We start from the raw sequence: 26528 nt of genomic DNA, 5'->3' as shown, positions 1-26528 counted from the left end.
TATGCATTATATATATATCGTACTATTTTTCTTAAAACGGAACTGCTATAACGCCTCCCCCTCTGGCTGAGACTAGAATAGATAAAATCCAGATTTTTACACACTTGGGATTGGTAATGTTTTAACACATGGAAAATGCTATGGGGTTGCAAACTGCTTTATATTCTTCAAACATATTTCCAACTGTGCCAACCATCCTAACAGTTGGATGTGTTCATAAATGAACCAAAACAGATCACATTCTTGGGGACAGATGCACCGTGGAAACCAAAGGGTCTCTCTGCTGTAGGCGGTGGGGGGAGGCAGTCATTAAACCCCTGAACCATCACAGAAAACGGGAGTGTGGCCTTCGTGAAACACCAGGGCTCAGGGAACCCAAGGAAGGGTGAGGACTATGGCCACGTTCAGTGTTGCCCAATGAAAACCGGTAACCTCAGGGCGCCTGGGTGGCTCAGATGGTTAAAGCGTCTGCCTTCGGCTCAGGTCATGATCTCAGGGTCCTGGAATCGAGTCCCGCATCGGGCTCCCTGCTCCTTGGGAGCCTGCTTCTCGCTCTGCCTCTCTCTCTCTCTCATGAATAAATAAATAAAAATCTTTAAAAAAAAAAAGAAAAAAGAAAAAAAGGTTCTCCCTCAATTTACCATTAAAAAATAATATTAAAAAAAAAAAAAGAAAACTGGTAACCGCAAAGACCAGGAAATGCTGGCCAGCAAGAAGGAGAGGTTGCTCAGAGGTAAAGAAGCAGGGACCATTACTTCCCGGACTAGGCTGGTTAGACACCAGAAATACCGGAGTGCATGGCCCCTCTCCTGAGGACAGCTCTGAAGGACAGCCGTGACCTAACCTGGTTCCTGTGCACGTCTCGATGTGTACAGAACCGCTGGGAAAGCACTTCCCCGGGGTCCTATAGGGCACAAAGACAACACATGAAAAACACATACTCCTTGCACAGAGTTCTCAATGGGAGAGGCGGGACAGTTCTGCCCCCAGGGGATGTTAGGCCAAGTCACGATGAGATGCTCCTGGCATCGAGGGGGTGGGGCCGGGGATGCTGCTCAGCTCCCCCAGCGCCTGGGACGCCTCACAGACAGTGAACTGCCTCGATGTCAGCAGTGCAGGGACGGGGATGGGGGCGACCCTGCTCAGTCTGGCCCTCGTATCTAAAGGGACTCCTCCATCTTTATCACAAAGACAAATCTGTGTCATCGCCACAGAGGGAAAAACGGCCGCTTAATTACATTTCCATATGTGTTTCGGAGAGTTTCCCTAGGGAAGATGGCCGGGAACATCACCTGGAGACAGGACTCCGCTGTGCGTCTCCCGAGCAGTCTAAGCCCAGCTGTGAGCCCCGAGTGTCCCTCTGTTAACAGGATATCCCAGAGCACCCCAAAATTTCAAACATGTTTTCTTTGGCTTTGATCCCTTTACAAACAGCGAGGGGCGGTCCTGCCCCCAGGAGGCGCTGTGCTGTGTCTGAGGACAGCTGGGGTGGTCACGCCCGGGGGCAGGGGGCGACTGGCATTGAGTGGGCGGGGCTTAGGGATGCTGCTTAAGCCCCACAATGCCTGAGACCCCCGCAATGTCAACGGTGCCGCCGAGGGGAGGCCCTGGCTCCCAGGCAGCGCGTCTGGAGGAGAGGCACCGGGCGGGGGGTCAGAGTGCACAGTGGCGATCGCACCTGCCAGACAACGAGGCCACCGGAAACCCCGCAGAGCAGATGGCCGACCCACGGCGCTTGCAACGATCTTACCTCGTCACCACCGTGACTCTGAGCTAAGTGTTCTCACTTCCCCATTTACAGGTGAGGGAGCATGGAGGGAGGGCCCCCAGGAAGCTGGCGAGGGCTTCAGATTTGGTTGGGTTTTTCTTCGACACTGCGGCCCCTGTGTACTCATCCTATGACCTGGGGCAGGCTTTACAAGTGCTCGGCTTTCCGACCCGGAGCGCTGGGAACAAGGGCACACGCCTGACACGTGTGAGGCAGGGTCTCTCGCCCCCAGCACTGTGGGCACTCAGGGCCAGATCATTCTCTGGGGTGGGGCCGTCCCGGTTTAAGGGTTAGATCAACAACGTCGGCGGCCATGAGGGCGTCTGGCATGGAGGGGGTACTCAGTGAAGGCTTCAGCTCCTTTTAATTTTTCTGGGGGCCGGGGGCGTAGGGGGCCAGCCCAGCGTGGTGCACTCCTGACCGGGGCTCAGCCCTGAGCCCTCCGAAGCCTCCGGGTGAGGCACCAGGATTCCCCTTACTGCCTGCCCGAGCGGAGACAGGACGCCCCCCTCCACAGAAGCCAGCGTGGCCTGCCACTCCCCAACAAACCGTCACTGGGACACCACGAGCCCTCCTGTCCCACCCAGAAATTCCTCACCTCGGCCACCAGCATCCGACCACCGGGGCCTCTGTGTGGCTGTTCTGGCAGGGTGAGCACCCTTTGGAAAACGGCGTGCCTGGGGTCCAGCCCCTTGTGTGCAGCTCTGAGTGCAAAGGGGGTGAGTGGCTGCGGCCGCTCGTGTCTCAGGGTGCACGGCATCCACTGCTGGGCTCGGGCACGGAGGCAGAACAGCGTAATGGAGAAGCCACGGAACGCAACCACCCAGGGATGGCACGGTCACCAGCCGGGGGGCTGTCCGTCGGGGTTCCTGGCAACCTGGACACGCTCAGCACACCTGTGGTGGGGAGTGAGACCACCTCCTTACTCTGCTCCCACAAGGGCCCTGACCTGGGACGGGGGATGAGATCGTGTGCCTGTTTCCCCTTCTGCAACACAGACAGGGGTCCAGCCTGGCGGGGCCACGGCAGCAGGCAGCTCCCTCCGCACTTCACCTCCGACCCCATCGGTTTCGTGGTGGCCCACTGCTAGGAGCCTCAGCTCCCGGAGGGGCCTCTGGTGTCAGGTCCACACCCACCACCACGGAATCCCACCCCCGCCTGCAGCCCGGGGCCGCCCAGCCCCTGCCACGCCATCTTCAACAACCAGGGACCGAGGGCTTCCCAAGACAGTCCGTCTGGCTCCCCAGCGAGTCCAGCCACTGCGGTTCTGCCCCCACGCCGCCAGGAACGGGTCTGATGCCTGAGGCGGCGGCTGTTAATATTAAACACTCGTAATAACAGTGCGAACAGAACAGCGGCCACCACACCCTCCCAACCCTGCGGACGATCCTGGGGGGTGACTCCTATTCCTTTGTGCCCACGGGGAAACAGAAACAGAGAGATTCAAGTCACACAGGGAGAATGTCACCCAGGGCTGAGCAGCGATTCCAACCCCGAAGCCTTACTACGCCACAATGCCCTCCACGTTCCAGAAGGTTCCAGAAAGGCCCATAACTCCCAACCCGTCACCTCTTCCGTACCTTACTCCCCAGGTCCCTCTTCCTCAGCAGTGCCACATCCAAACCTGACTCACCAGTTCCTCCCAGAGACCCGGGAGCACCTTCCTGCCTCCCAACCTACGCCTCACACGCGGCTGCTGAAGGCCCAGGGCTGGCAAGACCAAAGTCAAGGGCGTGACTGCTCCGCAGCCCCAGACGCAGAGGAATTCACGTCCTCGTGCCAGACTCACAAGGACGGGACATAAATGAGAACGTGCCTGCGAGCACGGCTCCACGGGGCTTGACCTAAGGCGGAGGGAGGGGAGGGCCTCTTGGGAAGAAGACAGAGCCATTCTCCACTGCCCTTAACCTGCAATGGTCACGTGTTCTGAAATATGACCACTTAGACCAAGAGGTATTTGGGGGCGGGGGGTTGACAGAGTACACAAAATAGAAAATTTATAATGTTAACCAAAGTATACATTTCAATGGCATCTAGTATATTCATGGAGTTGTGCAACCATCACCTCCAACTAGTTCCAGAACATTCCATCTCCCCAAAAGGAAACCCCGTCCCCATCATTTGTCACCCCCCTTACCCCCTTCCCTAGCCCCCGGCCCCCGCGAGCCCCCTTCCCGTCCGCGGATGAGCCTGCTCTGGACGTGTCACCCACGTGGACTCACACCCCGTGTGGCCTTCCGTGTCTGGTCCCCTCCCTGAGCGTCGTGGGCTCGGGGTCCGTCACTGGGGCCACGCGTGTGGGTGCCTCACTCCTGCTGGTGGCCGAGGGACGCTCCCGTGCGTGGTGGACATGCTGTGTGTGTCCCTTTATCCGTCGATGGACACTTGGGGTCTTTCCACTTGGAGGCTGTTGTGGATCCTGCTGCTGTGAACACGGTGAGCAGGGTTTTTTTTTGTGGACACGGGTTCTTGTTTCTCTTGGGTGGACACCCAGGAGTGAGACCGCTGGGTCAGAGGGACACCCCACGTTTTACGTTTTTTGAGGAACCGCCCGACCGCCTTCCAGAGCGACCTCCCCCTCACGCTCCCCCTGCCCTGGGGGGTCTCCGAGGTCCCCCGTCCTTGACAATACTTGCTAGTGCCCCTTTGTTGGATTCTGGCCGTCCTGGTGCGGTGACGTGCTGTCTCACTATGGTTTTGATTTGCATTTCCCTGAGAGCTAAAGGACACTGAGCATCTTTTCACGTGAAACCAATAATTTTTTAATTTTTAAAAAATTTTTACTTGAGGTAGACTCCCTGCCCAACGTGGGGCTTGAACTCAAGATCCTGAGATCAAGAGTCGCATGCTTCACTAACTGAGTTGGCCCGACACCCTGAGACCCATTATTTTTTTTTTAAAGATTTTTTATTTATTCATTTGAGACACAGAGATACAGAGAGAGAGAGCATGAGAGACCCATTATTTTTAATACTAGGAACCAGGTACCCAGGAACCAGCTCCACACTCTCAATCCCACGGCTTGAAGAAGTGCGGCAGTCCATCCCCGAGACACAAAAATCCTATGCAAAATGCAGGCGGTGCAATTAGGAGGAGCTACGAAGTGGGGGAGCCCCCGGGGCTGGGGTCCTTCCTGGCACGCTCCCCCATCCTGAACCTCAGTGTACGCCTCTGAAGACAGGACCCCAGACGGGCACCTCAGGGAGTTGCTCTTGGGGTCAGCGCAGCCCTGGGTGGGAATCACTGCACGCAACGGGAAGTGAGACAAGAGTGGCCAGCAAGTCACCTTGCCCTGGAGCAGGAGAAAGGGGGAGTGAGCGAGACACCAACCAACAAAAATGGAAGCTCAACGCAAAGAAAACTGGGCCAGGCCCCCTGGCAACTGCAGACAGAGGTGGCTGGGAGTCCAGCAGGTTCAGAGCATCGGACGCTGGAGAACGGTGGACGTGGGGGGTAGGTGAGAGCAGGGCGAGGCAGAGAGGCGGCCCCACGAGGGGCAGGCTGACGGTGAGCAAGCGGAGTGTGCGAGTGGGCCCAGCGCAGAGGGCATTCCAGGCCAGGGAAACAGGGGCGAGACCCCGGGGGCGCCAGGGAGAAAACTCAGCCGCGCTGAGAAAGCTGCCCCGGTGGCGGGCTGGCGCAGGGCCCTGCCGACCTAGGCCCCAAGGCAGAAACGAGGATGGGGGCGGGGAGCCGACGAATGGGATCAGCCAGAGGAACTCAGATCCTTCCAGAGCCCCCAGGGCTGAGCCGTCAAAGGAGCAGCAAATGGACAAAAGTCCCACCAGGCACAGAAGCACGATCGATAAGTTTAATAATAGGTGATGGGCCCCACGATGCTGCTCCCGCGTATCCACCAGCCCTGAAAGCATCTGTCCACACAGAAGCCTCAACACACACGTTCACCGCATCACATTCACGACAACCACAAGGCGGAAGCAAGCCACGTACCCAGCAACGGATGCAGGGATAAAGACAATGCGATGTATTCATTCAATGGAATACTGTTCGGCCAGAAAATATGAACGTTGACGGACCCCGAGCCCACGACGCTCGGGGAGGGAACCAGACACAAAAGGCCGCACGGGGTGTGAGTCCACATGGGTGACACGTCCGGAACAGGCTCATCCATGGACGGAAAGGGGGAAGGAGGCTCGTGGGGGCGGGGGGCCTGGGGGAGGGCACGGGGAGTCCATGCTTCATGGGAACAGAGCCTCAGTTTGGGGAGATGGAAAGTTCTGGAGACGGATGGTGGGGGTGGTTGTGCTTCATGCCACTGAGCTGTGCACTCAGAGACGTTAAGGGGCGCCTGGCTGGCTCAGTCGGTTAAGTGTCCGGCTCTTGCTTTCAGCTCGGGTCGTGATCTCAGGGGTGTGAGACTGAGCCCTGCGTCGGGCTCCCGGGGGAGTCTGCTTGAGTTTCTCTCCCTCTGACCCTCCCCCTGCCCCCCACTTGTGTGCTTTCTCTCTCTCTAAAATAAATATAATAAATATTTTTAAAAAGAAAGAAAGAGTTAAGATGGTGAATTTGATGTTACAGGTACTTTGGGTGGAAATGGGTGCAGAGAGCGGGGTGGGACGCTCGAGCTGCACTGAGCAGAGACGGAGGGAGAAGCAAATGGGGACGATGTCTGGTGCGTGACAGATGCTCGATCTGTGCTGACGGCCACAGCTGACAGGTCCCCTCCCCCTGGAGGCAGGGGGCATGGCAGAGGATGGCTGTACCCGCGGTTGGTGGCAGAGCAGAGGCCAGGCGGCTCCCTGCCCTGGGCGGCTGGACGGGCGGCTGGGGGAACCCTGTCCTTCCTTACAGGGTGCCCCCCCCTCCGCTGCCCAGCTCCACTTTCAAAGGACATCTGAACACCTCCCCACAAAACAGCCTGCTTTCCAGCAATCCTTGGCTTTCCCCAGACGCCGCATCGACATGTGAACGAAGACTCACGGTGTTCCTTTGGGCCGCGGGCGGGCCGGTCGGGAAGGTAGGAACACCGGCGCTGTGAGGCGGTTTCCAGCCTTGGGCAGCACAGGTCCCAACTCTGCCCCTAGATCTAAAGCTCCCCCTCCTTTTATTAAAACGTAGCACCTACGCAGAGCTGTGACAAATGCTCAGAGCCGGCTTATGCTTGTCTCAGTCACCGGCGGTGGGACCCGTTCATGCCCCTCACTGATGCATGGGTCTGGGACAGGTGGGACCCATGTGTCTCAAATCAGAAGGGAGAGGGTTCTCCCCAGCACCCTGCAGTGTCCATGGCCACGGCATGTGAGACAATGACTCTTCCCACCTCCCCCAGATTATCTCCAGCTCAGCCGGCACTGGCTATGGCGGAGCCAGGAGGGAGTTTACACCAGGCCGTGAAGACGGACCGCAGAGCTGACAGGACAGAGGACGGGGAATCCAGCACGGGAGAGCGAGGGGTCCCGGGCCCGGGGTTCCCCAGCCCAAGGAAGGAAGGGTGGAAGGACACGCATCCAGGCCTCTGAGAACCTGGCAGGTGGGCAAACACGACCTGTGACTGGTGACCAAGGTCAACACCATCAGTGACGTCATGTGGGTGTCAGGGACCCCTGGTGTGATGTGCCAAGAGGGGTCCTCGCCACTGTGTGTCCTGCCCCCAAACCCATAACCCTGGTCCGATCACAAGGGAACATCAGGCAAACCCAGATTGGGGGTCGTTGTGCAAAATTCCTAACCGGGCGTCCTCAAGACTGTCCAGGCATAAAAGACAAGGAAGGTCAGAGAGGCTGTCAGCCCAGAGGGCGTAACGCCACGTGGGGTCCTGGGGCAGAGAAGGGCGGTAGAGGAAAAGTGGTGAAATCCAGACAAGGCGTGGCTTTGGCTAATAGCACTGCGCGCGGGCTAACTTCCGAGGGCAGCACGAACTCAGGGGCAATACTGGGCGTTTGGTAGCACGGGGGTCACGAGGGGACCCTGGGGACTCTCCACACTGCCTTCGAGACTTTTCTTACACCTAAAATCAGCCCAGAGGTAAAATGTTATTGAAGAGAAAAAACAAGTCTCAGAACTCAGCGCACCGTCTTTCTCAGAGGCCCCCTTGGGCACTTACCTTACCCCAGGCCCCACTTCTCAGCTAGGGCACTGGAAGCTGCGAGGGGAGAGGACTGGGCCAATGTGGGAACGAGACGCAGAGGCAAGGCCGGGACCAAGGTCCCCTGTCCTCCTGAGCCCCAAACACCCACACACAGGAGTCTGAGGCTTGTGAATGCTGTGGGCCTGCTTTTGTCTCCTTTACACAGAGCTGAGGGGCCCCTGGAACCCTTCAGTGAGACACAGAGACAGAGGGAGAGAGAAGAAAGACGGGGCGCCAATCTGTTCCTTAGACAACAAGGAATGTCCGGCCCACCCACAAAGCCCCCCAGCCCCATTTCCTCCCATCGGCCTCTTGCTGCCAATCGAAACAACCATGCATTCCCAAAGCGGCAGTCTGCCAAGAGACAAAAGGGGAAAAAAAGCAAAACAAACCTTCCGTTTCTCACCCTGGCCCCAAATATTTAAAATTCAGCCTACCTGAAGAATGAGTGCTTGTCAGTGCTCAGCCTAAAGACAGAGGCGCTTCTAAGTTCAGAGGGTGTGGAACAGAGACTCGTCCTTGGCTCCAGACGACAAAATTCACTGTGACCCGGCTGGGTTTTCAAACCTGGCTCCGGGCAAACTGTCACTCCTGGACATCATTCTAAAAAACCGCCCATCGGCTAATGTCAAAACTGTCCATCTGACTATGTGTTTGGAAGACCACTGCTTCATTGTGGGCTGTTTTATTTTTATTTACTCGATATCCTTTCTCGGTTTATAGCTAAAAGCCACGAGCATGAGACATTTATGTGCAGTTTTATGTTCGTGCGTCTTTAAGTAACGTGATAATAAACATAACTGGCATTTTAAAATGGGATCTATCTGGAGCCATGGTTCATCAAATCTAAGATGCCATTATTTCTAAGATTGGCTGTTACGTCTCGTGACTCTAAAGAAGATAAATAATCAGTCTCACTAAGTATGGCATGCTGTTATGGGGAAAAAAAATCATCCTACGCGTCTGTCCCCAAATCATTAACCTCTGCTCAACCAGGAGGCTATGGGGGTAGGAGCTCCCAGCAAGACAACATCAGAGACTACTCTCTGGAGCGAAGCATCACTTGCTCTCCCGAGACCGGAGCTAAAATGAACGGATAAAGCTGAAGTATGAGACCCCGAGTTCAAGTCCCAGCACTGCCACGAACGCATGAAACCAGGCCTGTCTCCTCATCTGTAAATCCCGCCATTAGACTAGCAGGTTGACCAACTTTTTCTGTAGGGGCCAGAGAACTGGTACTTTTGGCTTTGAGACAAGCTACCGGGTCTCCTGTGTTGTAGCCTGAAGGCCAATGTAGGCAACATGTCAACGAATGTGAGTGGCTCTGTGACAATAAAACTTTATTGGTGGACAGTGAAACTTGAATTCTATATAATTTTCATATGTCATGATATATTACGCTTCCTTTGATTTTTTTTTTTTTTTTATGAAACCACTTCAAATGTAAAAACCATTCTCAGCCCAAGGGCCACATAAAAACAGACGATGAGCTGGATTTGGCCCGAGCGCCATGGTTTGCCATCCCCTGGACTAGACAGTCTAGGGGGCTCTTCTGGAACTGACTTTCTAAGACTTTCAATCCACATTCTCAACCAGCAGATACTTTAGTAGCTCTAAAAACCACCCACAACATGTCCAAATGCTCAGCTACACTCATATACCTTTAGAGGTCTTAGTTCCTCCTAAAATTTCCCCTAGTCACTTCCTGCACCTGTGACGTCCAGTCTGTGGCCCTGAGCACCTGAAATGGGGCTCATCCTGAGACGTCAAAATCTGTAGGTGCAAACTACATACCAGATTTTAAAGACTTCATATAAAAGAAAGGAAAATAGCTCATTCATACCTTCTTCACGTTGATGACATGTCGAAATGTCAGTATTTGGATATAAGGGGTTATGTAAAGTGTCTCATTAAAATTAGTTTCACCTATTTTGCTTTTTTGAATGTGGCCGGTCGAACGTTTACAATTACATAAGAGGTTCGAATCCCGTTTCTGTTCAACAATACAGTTGCTTGGAGTGGAGAACATGGAAGAATAATTCATAGAAAACTCCATAGCCTACAGAGTTACATCTTTCCCAAAAGGCACTCGAGGTTACTAAGCTATTCTTATCACTTTGCCCATGAAGGCAAAATAGTGGAGTTGGGGGGGGATGAATCGGTGGAGAACAGAGGACTTTTTAGGGCCGTGAAACTACTCTGTGCAATACCATAATAGTGGATGCGTGACTTTATCCATTTGCCCAAACCCACGGTACAACACCAACAGTGAGTCTGAATGTCACCTATGGACCCTGGGTGATCATGACGTGTCTGTGTAGGTTCACTGACTCTAACAAATGTCCCACTCTCATGGGGACGCTGATAATGTGGGAACCTGGGCAGGGGGGACAGGGTGGTATGTGGGAAATCCCTCTGCTCAATTTTGTTATGAACCTAAAACTGTTCTAAAAAATAGTCTATTAAAAGAAAAACCAAACATATCTTTTTACTTTACTTTTTACTTTTATGAATCATGGTTTCATAAAATCTTATTAGAAATAGTTCAGCCCAGTGTTTCCCAACCAGGGGTGATTCTGCCCCCAGGGGACACTGGGCAGTGTCTGGGGACACCTGTCTTTGTCACGACTGGGGGGTGCTCCTGGCATTGAGGGGGTGGGGTGGGGTCACAGATGCTGCTCAGCCCCCAACAGTGCCCAGGACGGCCCCATAGGGAAGGCACCTGACCCAAATGTCAGCAGTGCCGAGGGGGAGACCCTGAGTGAAATGACGTGGAAGATTCAGCCCTGCCTCGGGGCTCGCACAAGGGGGCGCACCCCCACCTGCCTCCTGGCAAACCTGTCAGTGCGAAGCTTGTCTCTGGCCCATCCTACACACAGGACCCCCGCCTCTCCACCCGCGCAAGGCTTCCTTTCTTGCAGCACCTGTGGAGCTCATGGGATACACAGGCCTGGGCCCGTCTCCACCATCCCAGGGACCCCCACTCAGAGAGCCAGGTCGGGGACAGAATGGCCCTGGGTCCCCCGTCTCCACGCTTCCCCACGCATGCACACAAGCATCTCATTCACGTGGTATCCCGGCGCCTGGCACCAGCTCTGATGCTTAAAATAGGCACACAAGCAGCCTTTGTTGGGGAGAGGCAGGAAGGAAGGCAGGCAGGCAGGCTTCAGACAAAGGGGACAGCAAACCGCACCATCCCGGAAAGGGGGCCTGTGCTGAGCGGGTGGCAGGGGGGGCAGCAGGGGCGGGTTTCTGCAGGCAAAGTGAAGGTCACTGTGGAAAGGTGAGGTAGGGCCAACGTCCGTGGTGCCACCAAGGCTGCATGAGGCATTTCGATCTTGCCAAGTGGGTGATGAGTTGGTAGATGTGGCAGGGAAATGACGATACATCTAGGCCTTAGAGAGCAGATTCTGGCCGTGCGGAGCCGCCCACCTGAGCGGGCCACGAGGCCAACCCACCAGCTAGGATGCGTGGCGCCGGAGACTGAGAAGCACTTAAGTGGAAAAGAGAGATGCAGAACCCGGAGGGCTGACCCTGGGCCACCCCCAAGCTTTGGCTCAACAGGCCACCAAGTGTCAGGAAAAAGCCACTTAAATAGCAGCTTGATTGTTCACTGCCAAAACATGGGGGCAGCCCAGATGTCCACAGTCAGGTGAAGGGAGAAACAAAGCGTGTCCGTCCACAGGTGGAATATTACTCACCCATGAACAGGAGCGAGGTGCTGACACGCGGCCCCCAGGGACCGACCCCAAGCCCACGACGCTCAGGGAGGGAACCAGACACAGAAGGCCACACGGGGTGTGAGTCCACGTGGGTGACACGTCCAGATCAGGCTCATCCGCGGACGGGAAGGGGGCTCGTGGGGGCCGGGGGGGGGACAGGGAGTGATGGTTAATGGTTATAGGGATCTTATATGAGTGATGAAAGGCTCTAAAGGTTTATGGGGATGGTTGCACAGCTCCATAAACTTCCCCCAAAACTAAACTCTCTCCTTAAAATGCCTGAGTTTTATGACATGGAAATTGTACCTCAATTGAAAAAATGAAAAGCAGTAAGATCTTCCCCTTGGCAAAGTTCTCAAGGAAAACAGTAGCCGTTTCTGGAAGAGTCTCAGAGCTGCCTGAAGCCCCGCCACGTGCCAGCTGGCAGGGCGGACGAGGAGGAGGATAGAGGCCATCCCCCCCCGGCCCCCGGGGACAAGTCACTCCACCTTTTCAGCCCCCCCAGCTGGTCTCCAAGGTGTGCTGGGCAACATATGCCATGCCTTTCCTCTAGACCCTGAGGAGAAAGAGGCCAGGCCGAAGGGTAGCATGAGAAAGAAGCAATGAAAAGCCAGGTCCGGAACGGTGGAAAAGAACAGCAGGAAGTGGAGGGAGGTTCCTTGGAGTGCAGAGGCCAGCCTTAAAGGACCCGGGCATGCGGCGGACGCGAGAGAACCTTCCCCGAACAGAGATCCAGGCGGGCAGTCACCTGCCGACTGCTACTGCGGGGGGGCACAAAGGAGGGCGGTGGGGGGCGGGTAACTCTATATCGATACCCAGCAATTGTGCAACTGTCCTGGCAAACGTCCTCTCTAGAAAGCTCCAGAAACTTCCAGAGTCATGGAGGCCACGCACAACGGCCTTTTTGTAGGAAACTACAAAGGACTTCAAGAATAGGAATGACCCAGTAAATGCCATTTTAAAGACTGTTCTTTAAAAATGCAAATGCGAAAATCTGTAACAACACCTTGAACGGAAGAAGCAGCTTCTTACTCTACTACATGGTGTACAAAAATAACGCGTCCATTCAGGAAACATGAAGCTGAGTCTGTGTGTTGGGTAATTCATATTGCATCGTCCTTCCCTTCAAACCACAGGGCCCCGCGCTTTATGAAGCACCAAACAAGAGCAGAAAACAATGGCATCAATCACAGGATACTTTCAAAGTAAGACCAAGAATCACCCACAGAACCCCGGCATCTCTGCAAGCCGCACGTGCTAGGTTAAAAACAGAGAAACAAATCCAAAACTTTGGCATCTTCCAATGCTTGCGACTTAGCAATTCATCCCGTGGGTGAGATCCCTGTAAGGCATGTTCAGAAGCCACACAGAAGACCAACCGAGAAAGAAGCCAGCACCGCTAAAATCCTCTAAACGCGTTTTTCCTCTCAAAATGAGAGCACTAGATGACTTACAAAGCAACTCCAAATCTGAATGGCCGAATTTCCTAAGGATCAAAGGTGAGATGTGGTCTTCAAAGGGGAAAATAACCTCGTTTTGCCTAGAACAGGGCGTCTCCACTGGGGTGACTCTGCACCTAGGGGGCACTGGGCAGTGTCTGTGGAAGGCTCTGGCCATCACAACTTAGGGTTGGCACCCCACAGTGACCCACCCCGATCGCAGGAGTGCCAAGCGGAGAGACCCGGGTCCATCATATGAGCTCCAGTTGTCGAATTCATATATTTAAAGAGCATATACTTGCAGTCCAGTGGTCCCCTTTGGGGTACACATTGGAATGGCTCCTGGGGGGTACACCTAAATCAGAATGACCCATGCAACCTTCTCTTAAGCAGATGTGCCTGTTTCTGGACAAACCTGCAGAATCTCCTGGTCACGGACCCTTCTTCCTTTTTTGTTTTTTTCCCCTCACTTTTAATGATACGGACTTTTTCCCCCGCCCAGAGATTCTTTTTTAAAGCTCCAGGGGTGATCTCATGTGCCACCCCAAAGCTAAAGGACTGGAGTCAAGCTCCAGCTGATTCCTTCCCTCCGCTCCCCTCCCCTCTGTGACAACCCAGTAATTCTACCCACCCACCTTCCCCCCTCCCAAAAAAAACCCTTAATTTAGAACATTATTATCAACGTCTCACGTCCCCTCGCCATGTGCCAGGGGCGTGCTAGGTGCGTGCATTCCCTCATCTGACCCCCCAGCAGTCCTGTGAGGTGCCTGCTACAGCTTTCTTATTCCTATTTCATGGAGAAGCAAAGTAAACTCCCAGAGGCCCCGCGGCCCCGCCAGCAGCTGGAACCCAGGGTGGAACACAGGCCCGCCATCCAGAGCCCATTTCCGCAAGACCTCAGCATCCGACTGAACAAGTTTGTGAACTTGGCGTCGCTGCATCCCGGACACCTAGCAACAATCGAAGCCTCTGAGCTGCTGTTCATCACGCCTGTCTTCTCCCGCCCACCTTCCAGCCCCTAGCAACCCCCGCTCCCCAGGAAAAACAAAGTGCCACCCACATCCCTCAATACCATCGTCCCCAAAACTCCCACCTTGGTTCCTCATTCCTGAGCCCAAAAATTCCTGAAAAATTCAGTCACCGCCACGAAACCTTTCTGCTTATACCCTACATCCTAGAAGCTGACTTCCCAAAGTGGATTGGACTCCCATCTCTCCTCCAGCTCACGGTCACCCAGGGGTTTCTGCCTACCCTCCTCGTACACCAAATGATTAGCCCTCCAAAAGTAGGGGGCGAGTGGCCTCCACAATCCTTGTAACTGACTTCTAACCAAGACCCCCCATTTCCTCCTGACTAGTCGTCCTCCCCCCAAACACACCAGCACCAGGTTTCACAGCCTGCCATCACTGGGTCCCCAGGGCCCTTAGACCCCTGCTGAAAGTGGCCTGGCCCTCCCCTCACTGTGCCCCCTTTCTCTACTCGCCCTCCCGGGAGACTCCTCAATCACTCCTCCCTCGGTCCCCAGCTCCACCCCTGGCTGCACTCCTCTGTCTCCTCCCTCCTGCCTGCAACCCCCAACTCCCAATGCAGCCCCCTCCCCAGCTAACCTCCACTTTCAACTCCACTCCCAGCCCCTCCTCAAATTACCTCCACCTTCAACTCAAGCACAATTCCCTCTCCCCGTCAACCCCCAACTCAAGCCCCACCCTTCCCCTGCCGACCTCCACCCCAGTTTGAGCCCCGACCCTCAACTACAGCCCCAGGCCCTTCTTCACTGACTTCGACCCCCAACTCCAGTCGGGATCCCAGGCCCTGGCCCCTTCCTCACTGACCGCGACCCCCAGCTCTAGACCAGACCCGGCCCCAGCCCCTTCCTCACTGACCACGACCCGCAACTCCGGGGGCTCCCCCCCCCCGCCCCATCCCTTTCCTCATTAACCGCGACCCCCAACGCCCGGGGACCCCCGGCCACAGCCCCTTCCTCATTGACCGTGACCCCCAACTCTGGACGGCCCCCCGGCCCTAGGCCCTTCCTCACTGACCACGAACCCCATCTGCCTCCCGGACCCGCGGCCCCAGCCCCTTCCTCACTGTCCGCGACCCCCCAACTCTGGACCAGACCCCCGGCCCTAGCCCCTTCCTCACTGACCGCGACCCCCAACTCTGGACCGGACCCGCGGCCCCAGCCCCTTCCTCACTGACCGCGACCCCCAACTCTGGACCGGACCCGCGGCCCCAGCCCCTTCCTCACTGACCGCGACCCCCAACTCTGGACCGGACCCGCGGCCCCAGCCCCTTCCTCACTGACCGCGACCCCCAACTCTGGACCGGACCGCGGGCCCAGCCCCTTCCTCACTGACCGCGACCCCCAACTCCGGGGGACCACCCGGCCCCAGCCCCTTCCTCACTGATCGCGACTCCCAACTCCCGCCCGGATCCCGGGACCCAGCCCCTTCCTCTCTGACTCCGACCCCCAACTCGGTCCGCAGCCAAATCGGAGCCCTCCCAGGGCGCCTTCCCCGGGCCGCCCCGGCCTGCCCTCCGCCCGGGCCGCGCCCCTGCCCCCCGGGCCCGAAGTGGGGGCGGCGGACCCCGGCCCGGCCCACTGCTGCACGCGCCCTTACCTGCGCTCCGGCCGCCGCGGCCGCCTGAGCCCCGCCGCGCAGCCGAACCCGCCGCCTAGCCGGCGAGCGCCCGCTCCCTCCGCGGGGCGGGGCCGGAGCGCGGGGGACGGGCACTGGCAGCCAGAGCGGCCAATCGGGAGCCCCGGCGGCCGGAGGCCCCGGCCGGGGCGGGGCATGGGGCAGGCAGCGGGGTAGGCTGCGCCAGGCGAGGGGGCGGGGCTCGCGGCGCGGGCGGGGCCAGGAGGCGGAGCGCTGAGTGGCACCGCCGCCGGCCACCCGCGAGCGGGGAGCGCGTGGGGAGGCGGGGCTACGCTGATATGCAAATAGGCCCGCTAGGGTGCACCCCGCCGCCCGCGGCGAGCGGATTTCCAGAGGTGACTTGGTGACGTCAATGGGGTGCAAGGCCCTTCGCGAATTCGAATCTAAAAGCCTAGCTCCTGGGCCTCACTTGCAGGAGAAGTATATCCCTCCCTCATAGATCATTTGACCTGCGGGGCAATAATAACTGCCCCCTTATTTTGAACCTTCTGCATAAGGCTAAGAGATGAAATTACATTGTCCCCATTTTACAGAGGTGGTAACTGAGTCTCAGAGAGGTGAAACCCTAGGTCATTTGCCCAAGCCTGTCTCATAATTTCTAGGGTTTCTCAATTTCCTAACTCCTGGCCCTGGATTTTAAAAAGCAGGTTTAGGGGCCCCTGGGTGGCTCAGATGGTTAAGCATCTGCCTTCGGCTGAGGTCATGATCCCAGGGTCCTGGGGTCGAGCCCCACATCGAGCTCCCTGCTCACCGGGGAGTCTGCTTCTCTCTCTCTCTCTCTCTCTCTCTCTGCCACTTCTCTCTGCTCGTGCTCTCTCTCTCTCAAAGGAATAAATAAAATCTTTAAAAAATAATTTTGAGGGGCCCCTGGGTGGCTCAGCTGGTTAAGCGACTGCCTTCAGCTCAGGTCGTGATCCTGGAGTCCCGGGATCGAGTCCCACATGGGGCTCCCTGCTCAGCAGGGAGTCTGCTTCTCCCTCTGACCCTCCCCCATCTCATGCTCTCTCTCTCTCAAATAAATAAATAAAACCTTTAATAATAATAATAATAATAATTTTGAAAAATGAAAAAGCAGGTTCCTTGGCCCCCACCAGATTGAATGATCCAGAATCCTGTGGGCACTGGACCCCTGGAATGTGTATTTTTAATAAGCTCCCCTGGTGATGTTGGAAAATGTATGGTGTGTCTCCAAAACATCAACAGGAGAATTTCTTACATGGGAAGATGGAGCCACCAGATTCCGGGACTCCTAGAACTTTGTGCAATATACTGATATTCTGTGATCTGAACCTCTGGCCTCCCAGCTGAGCCCCCCCAGGGCTCCTGTCATCCCTGCAAGAACCTCCCCACTCATCTCCTGCAGTGCACAGAGAGAGAACCAGGAGCCTGGGGGCCAGCATCTCACTGCCCAGCCCACATCTCCACAAAGGAATTGTTACTTAAACAAGGGTCACAAACTGGTGGTCCCCAGGTGGGATGTGGCCCCCCAAATCCTTTAAAAGTGTAAGTTCATTGCTAACATTTAAAAATAAGGACATTTCACAAAAAAAGAATCTAGATTTCTAGGCCCTCTTAAAAAATCAGAAGGTCTGGTCATTCCTGGGCTGGTTGGGTGAAGTGGCTGAGCATACTTCACCCAAGGACATCATCGTGTAGCCCCAAAGACAGAGCAGGACCAGAACTATGGTGAGGCAAGAAAGGCACTTTTCTCAAATCCCAAACCTAAAGGGGCACCAATAAAAAACAAAACAAAACAAGACAAAACCAGAAAACCTTGCTATCAAGATAAATACTATGTTAATGCGATATTTAAAATATGCAAAAGAAATGCAGAAATAATCCAGGATGAACAAAATACCAAAATGTGACAGAAAGACAAGATCTGATGCTGCCCTTGTGCCAACCATCGCCCTCGCTTCTCCCAGGCCCCGTCAGATCCTGTCTCGACTTAAAATACTGGTATTTTGGGGCGCCTGGGTGGCTCAGTAGGTTAAATGTCTGCCTTTGGCTCAGGTCATGATCCCGGGGTCCTGGGATCCGGTTCCGCACTGGGCTCCCTGCCCAGTGGAGAGTCTGCTTCTCCCTCTCCCTCTGCCATTCCTTCTGTGATCTCTCTCTCTCTCTCAAATAAATAAATAAAATCTTTAAATATATATATATATATATACACACATATGTAGGTATTTTTTTTCACCATGGTTTCCTTTGCACTAAGTATTGCTTTAAAATATGTGTCTTGATGGCTGAGATTTGGTGTCCCCCACTTAAGTTTTATGCTCCTGGTGAGTGCCTCACTCTCCTCACCCTCCTCCTACCCCTGCTTTTAAGTTCGCAAACTCTGCCCCAAGCCAACATTTAGCAGATAGGGAAGCTGAGGCCCTATGGGTTCCACCCCATGTAAAAGGAGGGTCAGAGCACCTGCTTATTCCCCGCATCTGGCTGCAGTAATTGGGCTCCAGCAGGGCCCGTGAAGTCTCTTGTGGGGGGGCCACCTGGAGGAGTGCTGAACTGTCACAAACGTTCAACCTCTTCCCATAGCACCTTTCTTTCTCCCCATCCCTCACTTCCTCCACCCCTCACCCCATCCCTCACCTCCTCCCTATCCCCCGCCTCCATCCCTCACCCCCATCCCTCCCCTCCTCCATCCCCCACATCCATCCCTCACCTCCTCCCCATCCCTCACCCCATCCCTCACCTTCTCCCCACTCCTCACCCCCATCCCTCACCCCCAAACCCTCACCTCCCTATCCTTCATGTTTATCTTTTGCAGGTGGTGGGCTGCCCTCCCTGACCCCAAAGAAAGGGCACTGATGGGGGATGCAGGATCCACTTCTTTATTGCAGGAAGACTATTTCTAGAGCAAATGCTACACAGACCCCACAACGGGGGGCAGGGGGCACCCACATGCGGGGGGAGAAGGGGAAGGGGTGAAATCACAGCAAGCATGGCCTGGCATGGTCCCCAGAACCAGGGATGCCCAGGCAGGGTGGGCCAGCAGCTGGGGCAGCCTCAGGCCCCTCCTGCTGCAGAACCCCTTTCCCCCACCCAGGGGACCATGGCCTGGGGTGGGGATAGGCCTGGAAGTGGGTGGGGCCCCAGGGAAATTGTGCTATCAGGGTGTGTCCCTGAGAAAGGGCTGCAGACCCCTGCCCAGCAAGGCCCAGGAAATGGCTCCTGGGGTAGGGAAGGGAGCAACACCAGTGGCTGGTGGGCCCCGGACCCGCCACAGGATGAAGGGGCTCAGCTGTGCTCGGGCAGGATGCTACCAGCGTTTCCGTGGGCCCGTCCATGTGCCAGGTGGTGACACACTCTGGCACACACACACTCCCTCCCCACACAGTGTGCCCAGGAAACGTTTGTGGAGTCACACGAACACAGACAGGACCAAACACACGGCTACCAGGATGGACACAAACCGTCCCTCGTAACCTACACACAGTCCCCACGTGGTCACACGACCCGACACGGCCTTTCTCCCACGCGCCCGCACACACACAGGCCAGTCCCGATGCACATACGGACATGCAAGCACGCACACGCAGCTCCGTCACGCCCAGGACGCCCAACACTGCGAGCGGCCCAGGGAGACACGCACGGGGCGAGGAGCCCCTGGGGCCGCTCGCTGCCGTCCGGGGAGCAACGGAGCCCCTCGGGCCTGTAGCTGCAGAAAACCGAATGCCGCTGACAGCCGCGTGAGCGTGGGGGCCGGTCGGTCCCCGGTCAGGCCTTCCGATGAGACGGCAGCCAGCCCGCGCTGCGATCGCTGCCTCGAGGGATCCCGAGTGGAAGTCTCGGGTAAGCCATGCCCGGGCTCCTGACCCCCAGGGACGGAGATGACCAACGCGTCCAGCTTCCGGTGGCTGCTTTGTGGTCATTTGTCAGGTGCCAACCGTGGGCGGATACAGAGTTTGAGCCGAGAGCCACCTCACTACAAAGTCAAACGGGCTTAGCGTTCCTCAGACAGAACAAACAGGTTCACAGGTGTGGTCCTATAAATCACGTCACCCACTCCCCAAAATACGACCACTTACAGTCACCCCTCATGCTGGTACAGAGGTTCCCGTCGAACACAAATAGCCAGTCCTATCGACAACCACCCTGCCCACCCCCACGTACCGCCAACCCCGTTACGACACAGAGACCGTGACACAGACTTCCATCCGAATGACACACACACACACGTGCGCGTGCACACACTAACACATGCTTAGACACAGGCCGTCTGCACAAATACACCATCCCGCGGTCACCTCCCCACCCCAGGCCTACAGCTCCCCTTCGTGCTTGTCAGACAGCCCCGCAGGGTCCCATGAGTGCAGTTATCTGAACACTCTCAGAAAGCACTCAGAACCTCACGGACACACACCTTCCTGGGCAGAGCCCCCCTCTCTGGGGCACAGTTGGCGGGAGGCAGTGGGCCGGGCAGATCTCTGCCTTGATTCCCCTCAGATCCTGCTGGTGCTGGGTCCAGCTGCCTGCCCCCGGATGGGGCCCCGGGAGCCCTCTCCCCAGCACCCCAGGTGCCCCTGCCTGAAGCTCGGTGGTGACAGGCTGTGCCAATCTGTGCAGGCCGCGTCTGGGAAGGCCCCCCATGTTCATGCCGGACGGTCCCCTTGAGTTGTGCTGTGGCCGTGGGCCAGTCCCAGGCCTCCCCTGCCTGCACCCCGGGCCTCATCCCCAGGCGGGGTGAGGAGTGGGATTCCAGGCTGGCGGGGTGCTGCTGCAGGTTCTGTGGTTATTGCCTGGTGGCCTGAGACCCGTCCCGCAAGCCCCCCCCACCGAGGCTGTGGGGACAGGGGTGAGGACTGATCTGGGACCTGGGGTGGGGGCACAGGCCAGAGGTCATGAGGGATGGAGCAGGGGCAGCGTGTGTTAAACACCAAAAAGGGGAAAACAAGCTCTGAGGTCCATGTGCATTTCCACTCCCCCTCCCCAGCAAGGTCACAGTGATCTGATGGGGGAGACGCGCAGGTCTGGCTGGGGGCACCCAAGGGAAAGAGACAGAGGCGGGCAGAGACAGGGAAGACCCGGCGTCCGCGGTCCCAGCGGGGACAGGCAGCTTCCCCAATTTCTCATGTGCGGATCCAGGGGGCCACCTCCAGCACGTGGCTTTGGGGGGTGCAGACAGGCCTGGGGGGGCGGGGGCGGGGAGGCAGAGCCATGCGGCAGAGCCAGGTTGGAGCCCCAGACCTGCCGCGGGCTCACCGGGGCCTCGGTCTCCCCCACAGAGGCGCTGGGTGAAGGAAGAGAAGTGGAAGAGATGAGAGGGAGAGAGAAGAAGATGGGGAGGAGGGCAGGGAGGATTGGAGGGCCAGGAGTGGAGGACTGGAGGAGGAGGAGGAGGGGAGTTGGGAGAGGCATGGGCCGGCTGGTGGCGGGCATTCTGGGCTCACATGAGGATGCATTTGCCCTTGACGCGGTCTGTCCTCTTCTGTTTGCTGGAGCGCTTGCCGTCGATGTTCAGGCTCATGTTCCGGCGTGTCTCCAGCGTGAGCAGCTCCTGGAAAAGCTCCTTGACGTTGTAGTTCATCTTGGCCGACGTCTCCATGAAGGCGCACTTCCACTCCTGGGCCACGGCCTGGGCCTCGCGGGTGTCCACCTCCCGCTGCGTCTCGTCACACTTGTTGCCCACCAGCATGACGGGGATGTCCTCGACGCTGCCCTTGATCTGCACGATGAGCTGGTAGATGGGCCCCAGCTCCTCCAGCGACTGCTTGCTGGTGATGGAGTAGACCAGGATGAAGGCGTGGCCCTTGGAGATGGACAGCCGCTGCATGGCCGGAAACTGGTGGCTGCCCGTGGTGTCGGTGATCTGCAGCGTGCACACGCTCTTGTCGCAGCTGATCACCTGCCGGTAGGTGTCCTCGATGGTGGGGATGTAGGTGTCCCGGAACGTGCCCTTCACGAAGCGCAGCACAAGCGAGCTCTTGCCCACGCCACCCGCCCCGAACACCACCACTCGGTAGTCGTTGCTCTGCTCAGGCATCTTCCACACGGTGGCTGGCGGTCAGGGCCGGGAGGGCTCGTCCAGCTGCTAGAACCCCAGACCGACCCTGTACAGAGAGGAGTGTCAGGCACACAAGGCCGCAGGCAGGAGGGGACAGCTCTGGGCCCCCGGGGGGTGAGGCGACGGTTCGGGGGGCAGCTTCTCAGAGGAGAAGCCATCTCTCCTGCATCCTGGGAAGGCCCTCTGGTTGACTTGGCTGACTTGGCAGCTCTGACTTGCATGCAGGCTGAGAGCCAGCCCCCTTTGCCTGCTTCCCCGCCCTGCCAGAATCTGGGACCCAAGCTCGTTCCCAGGGGACTCTGGGCTGGGAGGGGTGCAGAGATGCCATTGTGCAGGGCACTAACTTTTCCTCACCTGCATGTCCCACCCCACCCCCAGGCTGCACTGGCTTCTCCTCTTCCCAGTGTGGCCATGGGCTCTTGGAAGCCAGCAGACCTGGCTCTGTGACCTGGGCAAGGCTGTGCATTGCCACCCTGAGCCTCGGTTTCCTCCTCTGTGAGATGGTGCCTCTCTCCAGCAACCCCAGGCTCCCTGTTCTCCCCTCAGCCCAGAGGTCCTTGAACCTCACGGGGGCCACGTGCTGGGGCGTCTTAGGCATGCCTGTCCTCTTGGGCCCAGAAGGGACAAACCTGGTGGCCCCAGGCCACGGCCCTGGGAACATGCACCGCACAGCTCCTCCCCTCTCTCACCCCGTAAGTGTGATCCTGATGCTAGGGTCCAAGAGACACAATTTGCAAATCATGGCACTGATTCCTGAGAGCATCCCAGGTCAGAGGTGGGAACACGAAAACTGGGCCCAATGAGAAAGGTGCCCACTTCCTGCACTCTGCCCCCAGATGAGTCTGGCCTGCCATGGCCTCTGGTTCAAGGTCTGCTGTATCTGGAGGAACAGATCTCCCTAAAGGGCGTCCTCCTAGCCTCTCTCTCAGCACCTGTACTCAGAGAGGTCCAGTGGCCTCCCGAGGTCACACAGCACAGCAATTCCTGAAATGCTGCCAGTGGGGGCGGGGGGTGCCCTGGGCTGGGGGTGGGACGGCAGAAGGCCTGTCTTCAGCATCTGCGTCCTGACTTAGGGAAAGCAGGACACCGTTGCCCTTCTTCGTCCCAGCAGTCTCTATGGTGGTAGGTCCACAGTGGGAGGGAGGAGACACAAGGTTACGCCTGGACCAAGTTACCTCCCTCGGGAGTGTGTGGGGTATAAGGCTCGGTGGTGTGCAGCTGGCAGGGAGACCCGGGGCAGGTCGGTCGGGGTCCCTGAGCCTTGGTTTTGTCGCAGTGCCTTGCTCCACAAGTTGCTGGGACAAGCACTAGAGAAGCTGGATAAAGCCCGGAGCCTGGCGCCCGGGGACCCTCGGTAAAGATGGACAATCATAACTCTCAGTCACGAGGGCTCAGGGTGTAAAGCACTTGGCTGGCAGTGGGCTGTGAAGGCGGGTTCTGAAGGATCCAAAGTACCAGGTGTGCCAGAGGCAGGACGGCCAAAGTAACAGCAGACACACACCCCACTTCCGTGCCAGGCACACTTGTGCTTACCAGTACTAACTCCTCGTAGACCACTAGGCATGTTGGCGACATGCATGGCAGTCCTCAGCATCGGGAGGAAGCTGGGGGTGGGGGGTGGCGAGGGGCGCCCAGCTCTGCAGGCACTGCCCTTCCCTGGGTGGGCACCCTGAGAGGGGGGCACGTGAGTGTGCAGCCAGGCACCACCATGGCTGGTTGGGGACCCAGACCACTCTTGCCCTGCTCTGGGTGCAGACCCCCTGGCAGGACTCCAGGTCCATCAGCAGCAGGACGTCCTCCAGGAGCGGCCCTGCTGGGGCCTGAGTCCCTGGAGTAGGAACCCCTGTTCACTAACCCCCAAGTCCATGCCAGGCACCTCCCTGGTGCTGTTTGAAACCCACCCTCACCTCCGGTGGGGTGGGGGTGGGGGGTCGCGGACACCGAGGCTCAGAGCGGGGAGGCCCTGGCTCAAGGTCACAGAGCAGGAAGGTGGCAGAGCGGAGTAGGATTTGAATTGGGCCCTGGCTGGCTACACAGCCCAGCGTCCTCCTCCTATGAAGGTAGCCCTCCCTGACACTCCCGGGGGCCAGGAGAACAGGCCTGGGACCCAGGGGAAGGCCCCGGACACACACACACACACACACACACACACACACACTCAAACACCGCTTAACGGAATGGGGGAGGGGTCTGACCTAGGGACTGCCTGACTAATGAGGGGTTGGATGACGGGGGGCCTGAGGGAGGGGAGGCACGCTCAGGGGACCAGCCCACGGGCTCCCCTTGGCCAGCGGAGCATCTCGGTGGTGGGGGAAGGGCCCGACCAAGGGAGGGGCTCCTGGGTGGGGGGCTTGGCTCGCCCTGAGGGGCAGGAGGCTGAGCGGGTGCTCCGCGGGAAGACGAGCCCAGGGACCCTCGTGGAGGGGCCCCTCACGGAGGGGGCTCTGCCTGAGCAGGATCGACCCACCCAGCGAGGGGGCTGCGGCGGGCCTGGGGGGAGGGGCTGGCTTGGCGGAGGGGCGCGCGGCAAGTACCGCGGGGGCGGGAGGGCGCCCGGGGGGAGCTGTCCAAGGTGGGCGCGCCGAGCGCGGCGCGGCCGGGGCTCCACGGACTGGGGCGGGGGTCCGGGCGCGGGCGGGGGGGGTCGCCGGGAGCAGGAGGGCCGAGCCCCGCGGCCGCGAGGGTGGGGCTAGGACAAAGGAGGGGCGCGCGGGGAGAGGGCCCCGCGGGCCTCGCGGGTGGGGTGCGGCAGGGCCCGGCCCCCCGCCCCGGCCGCCTACCTGGGCGCTCGTCCTGCGGCGCCGCCGCGGCTGCTTGCTGGCCGGCTCGTGTCCGCTCGGGCGCCGCCGCCCCCCGCGCGCCCGCCGCCCGCCCGCCCGAGCCGCCGCCGCGCCCGCGCCCGTCCCCGCCCGTCCCCGCCCGCCGGGCGCCGCGCTCCGCCCCTCCCCGGGGACCCGCGCCCCGCCAAGGTCACCGCCGCCCCGACCCCCTGCCCGGCGCCCCGGGGAGTCGCCAGGCCGGCGGCGGGGGAGGGGGGCGCGGCGGGGTGGGGCCTGCCTGCCTCTTCGGGAGCCCCGCGCCCCAGGGTCACCCTGGAGCCGGGCGCTGGGCAAGAGCGGGGCAGCGTCGCGGTCACCGGGGGAGCAAAGGGGAGGGCCTGTTGGCGGAACTGCAGCTCAGGGCCCGGGCGTTGGTGGGGTCGTGGGCCAGCCTGGGTTCCGCACCGGAGTGGGGGCTTTGCTGGGGTGAAGACATGATCAATGGATGAAGAGATACATGAGAGCACAGCGGTGGCCCCAGGGGGCTCCCAGGCAATGGGAGTGTGCCTGGAGACCACTCCCCCATCCTAGGGGCTTTGTCTCAGCAGGGGTGGGAGAGGGGTGCCAGGAGAGAAGTGAAGACAGCACTAAGTCTGGGTTGGTGCCCCCAAGGGCAACCCACCCAAGGGGAGAGCAGTTGTAAGTCTGGGGGACCGTTTGAAGGTGGGGGTGAACAAAGGGGGCTGAGGGGCTGGGGGACTGGGTTTGTGGTTTTGGTTAGGAAAATATTTATCTTCCTCAAATAGGAGTTGTCTCTGAGAATAGATATTTGCCTTTGGGAAGTGCCTGGTCGTTCAAAGTGTCTGTGCGCCCATGTTTAAGGCAACAAGATACCATCACTCTCTCCCTCCTGAAGGACTGGAGGGAGGCAGAGGCTCATCTCGGAAGAGACTGGACTGTTGGATGCACCAACCGGATTAGGGGTGGGCATAAGACAGCCCCAGCTCCCCAAAGCCTGTTGGAGTAAGATGCCCCTTGATGGGGAGGCTGACACTAAGGTCCCACAAGAAGGGACTTTCTGGGGTCAGAGCAATCAGAGGGTGAACAGTCTTTGGGAGGTGGTGAGCTCCCCATCGTGAGTGTGTGAGCAGGTGGTCGGCTGGAGCCTATGGGTCCCTCTGGCTCTCAGCGTCTGGATTCTCATTGACCCACCATCTCTATGGCTCTGACTGAGGTGGACGCTTCCTGCTCCCTTGGAAACACCGGCACTGCCAAAGCTTTGGGGCAGGGAGAAGTCCCATGGGCTGCCAGGCCAGGTGAGGGGTTGGGACTTTGCCGGTGGACGGTTGTCCCTTGCAGTGGAGACGACTTATGCAGGACAGGGACAGCTGCCAAATCCGGCTTCTCACCTGAGCTCTCCTCCTGGTCCCTGCAGGCTGCTTGCAACTCTTCCCTGGGCACGTGTCCCTCCTGCCCTGTCCTGTCATTGGCCCCGTGGGGGCGCCTCAGAGGACGGTCTGGCCCCAGCCCCTCATCTTGGGGTGCCCTCAACCAGAGATGGAGACAGCTTGATCGACAGTCAGGTAACTTCTGGTCTGGGTTGCCATGTCCCAGCCAAGTGCCCCTCTGAGCCTCAGTTTCCCCATCTGTGAATGAGGATCACTGTTGTCTCACCTTTCGGGTTGCAGGGAGCGATCAAGATGACGTCCATCTTTGAGGGGCTGCTAGGTACACAGGTGCCCTGAGGCGACAGCCCCACTCCCTCCCATTCCGACGGCCTGCCTGCCTTGGTCTCCTGAGTGACCTGCCTGCACTTGGGCTGGGCCTCCAGCCTCTGGCCGGCTCTCCGGCTCCTCCGGGCGCCTGCCCAGGCCAGGCTGACTCATGCGTGGGAGCGTGGGCACAGGCAGCAGCTCCACTCTGCGGCTGCTATTTATAGCTCCCAGGCCAGGCTCTTGGCCTTGTGAGCCGGGGGAGGACAGGCCCAAGTCCCCTCTGCGCTCTCCCCAGGGCACGGGGGCCCGAGCCCCCATTGGAGCACCCCAAACTAGGATAGCAGTGACCCTTGCCTGTGGCTGGCGG

General features: G+C 58.3%; 2 protein-coding genes across 2 annotated transcripts in view; both read right to left on the bottom strand.

The window, feature by feature from the left end:
- The window catches only part of GNG7 (G protein subunit gamma 7), a 124035-nt gene extending 108299 nt beyond the window's left edge, over positions 1-15736 (bottom strand). The window contains exon 1 of the mRNA XM_045863394.3: positions 15642-15736. The gene's annotated coding sequence lies outside the window, so the exon portion shown is untranslated. The remainder of the gene's footprint in view (positions 1-15641) is intronic.
- Positions 15737-18498: 2762 nt separating this feature from the next.
- Positions 18499-24555, bottom strand: DIRAS1 (DIRAS family GTPase 1). Its single transcript, XM_045863393.3, has 2 exons — positions 24468-24555; positions 18499-21733 (listed from the first exon to the last, which is right to left on the bottom strand). The coding sequence occupies exon 2, from the start codon at positions 21664-21666 to the stop codon at positions 21070-21072; it is 597 nt and encodes a 198-aa protein (XP_045719349.1). The 5' UTR covers positions 21667-21733; positions 24468-24555; the 3' UTR covers positions 18499-21069.
- Between the last annotated feature and the right edge of the window lie 1973 nt (positions 24556-26528).

The sequence above is a fragment of the Mirounga angustirostris genome, unplaced genomic scaffold, assembly GCF_029215605.1.
Source record: "Mirounga angustirostris isolate CCGP_5_RB_7025 unplaced genomic scaffold, mMirAng1.0.hap1 SCAF_1, whole genome shotgun sequence".
Taxonomy (NCBI): Eukaryota; Metazoa; Chordata; class Mammalia; order Carnivora; family Phocidae; genus Mirounga; species Mirounga angustirostris.
This window is presented reverse-complemented; position numbering and strand designations above follow the sequence as displayed.

Excerpts from the sequence above, each read along its gene's own strand:
- DIRAS1 (XM_045863393.3), bottom strand. The coding sequence starts at position 21,666 with ATGCCTGAGCAGAGCAACGACTACCGAGTGGTGGTGTTCGGGGCGGGT.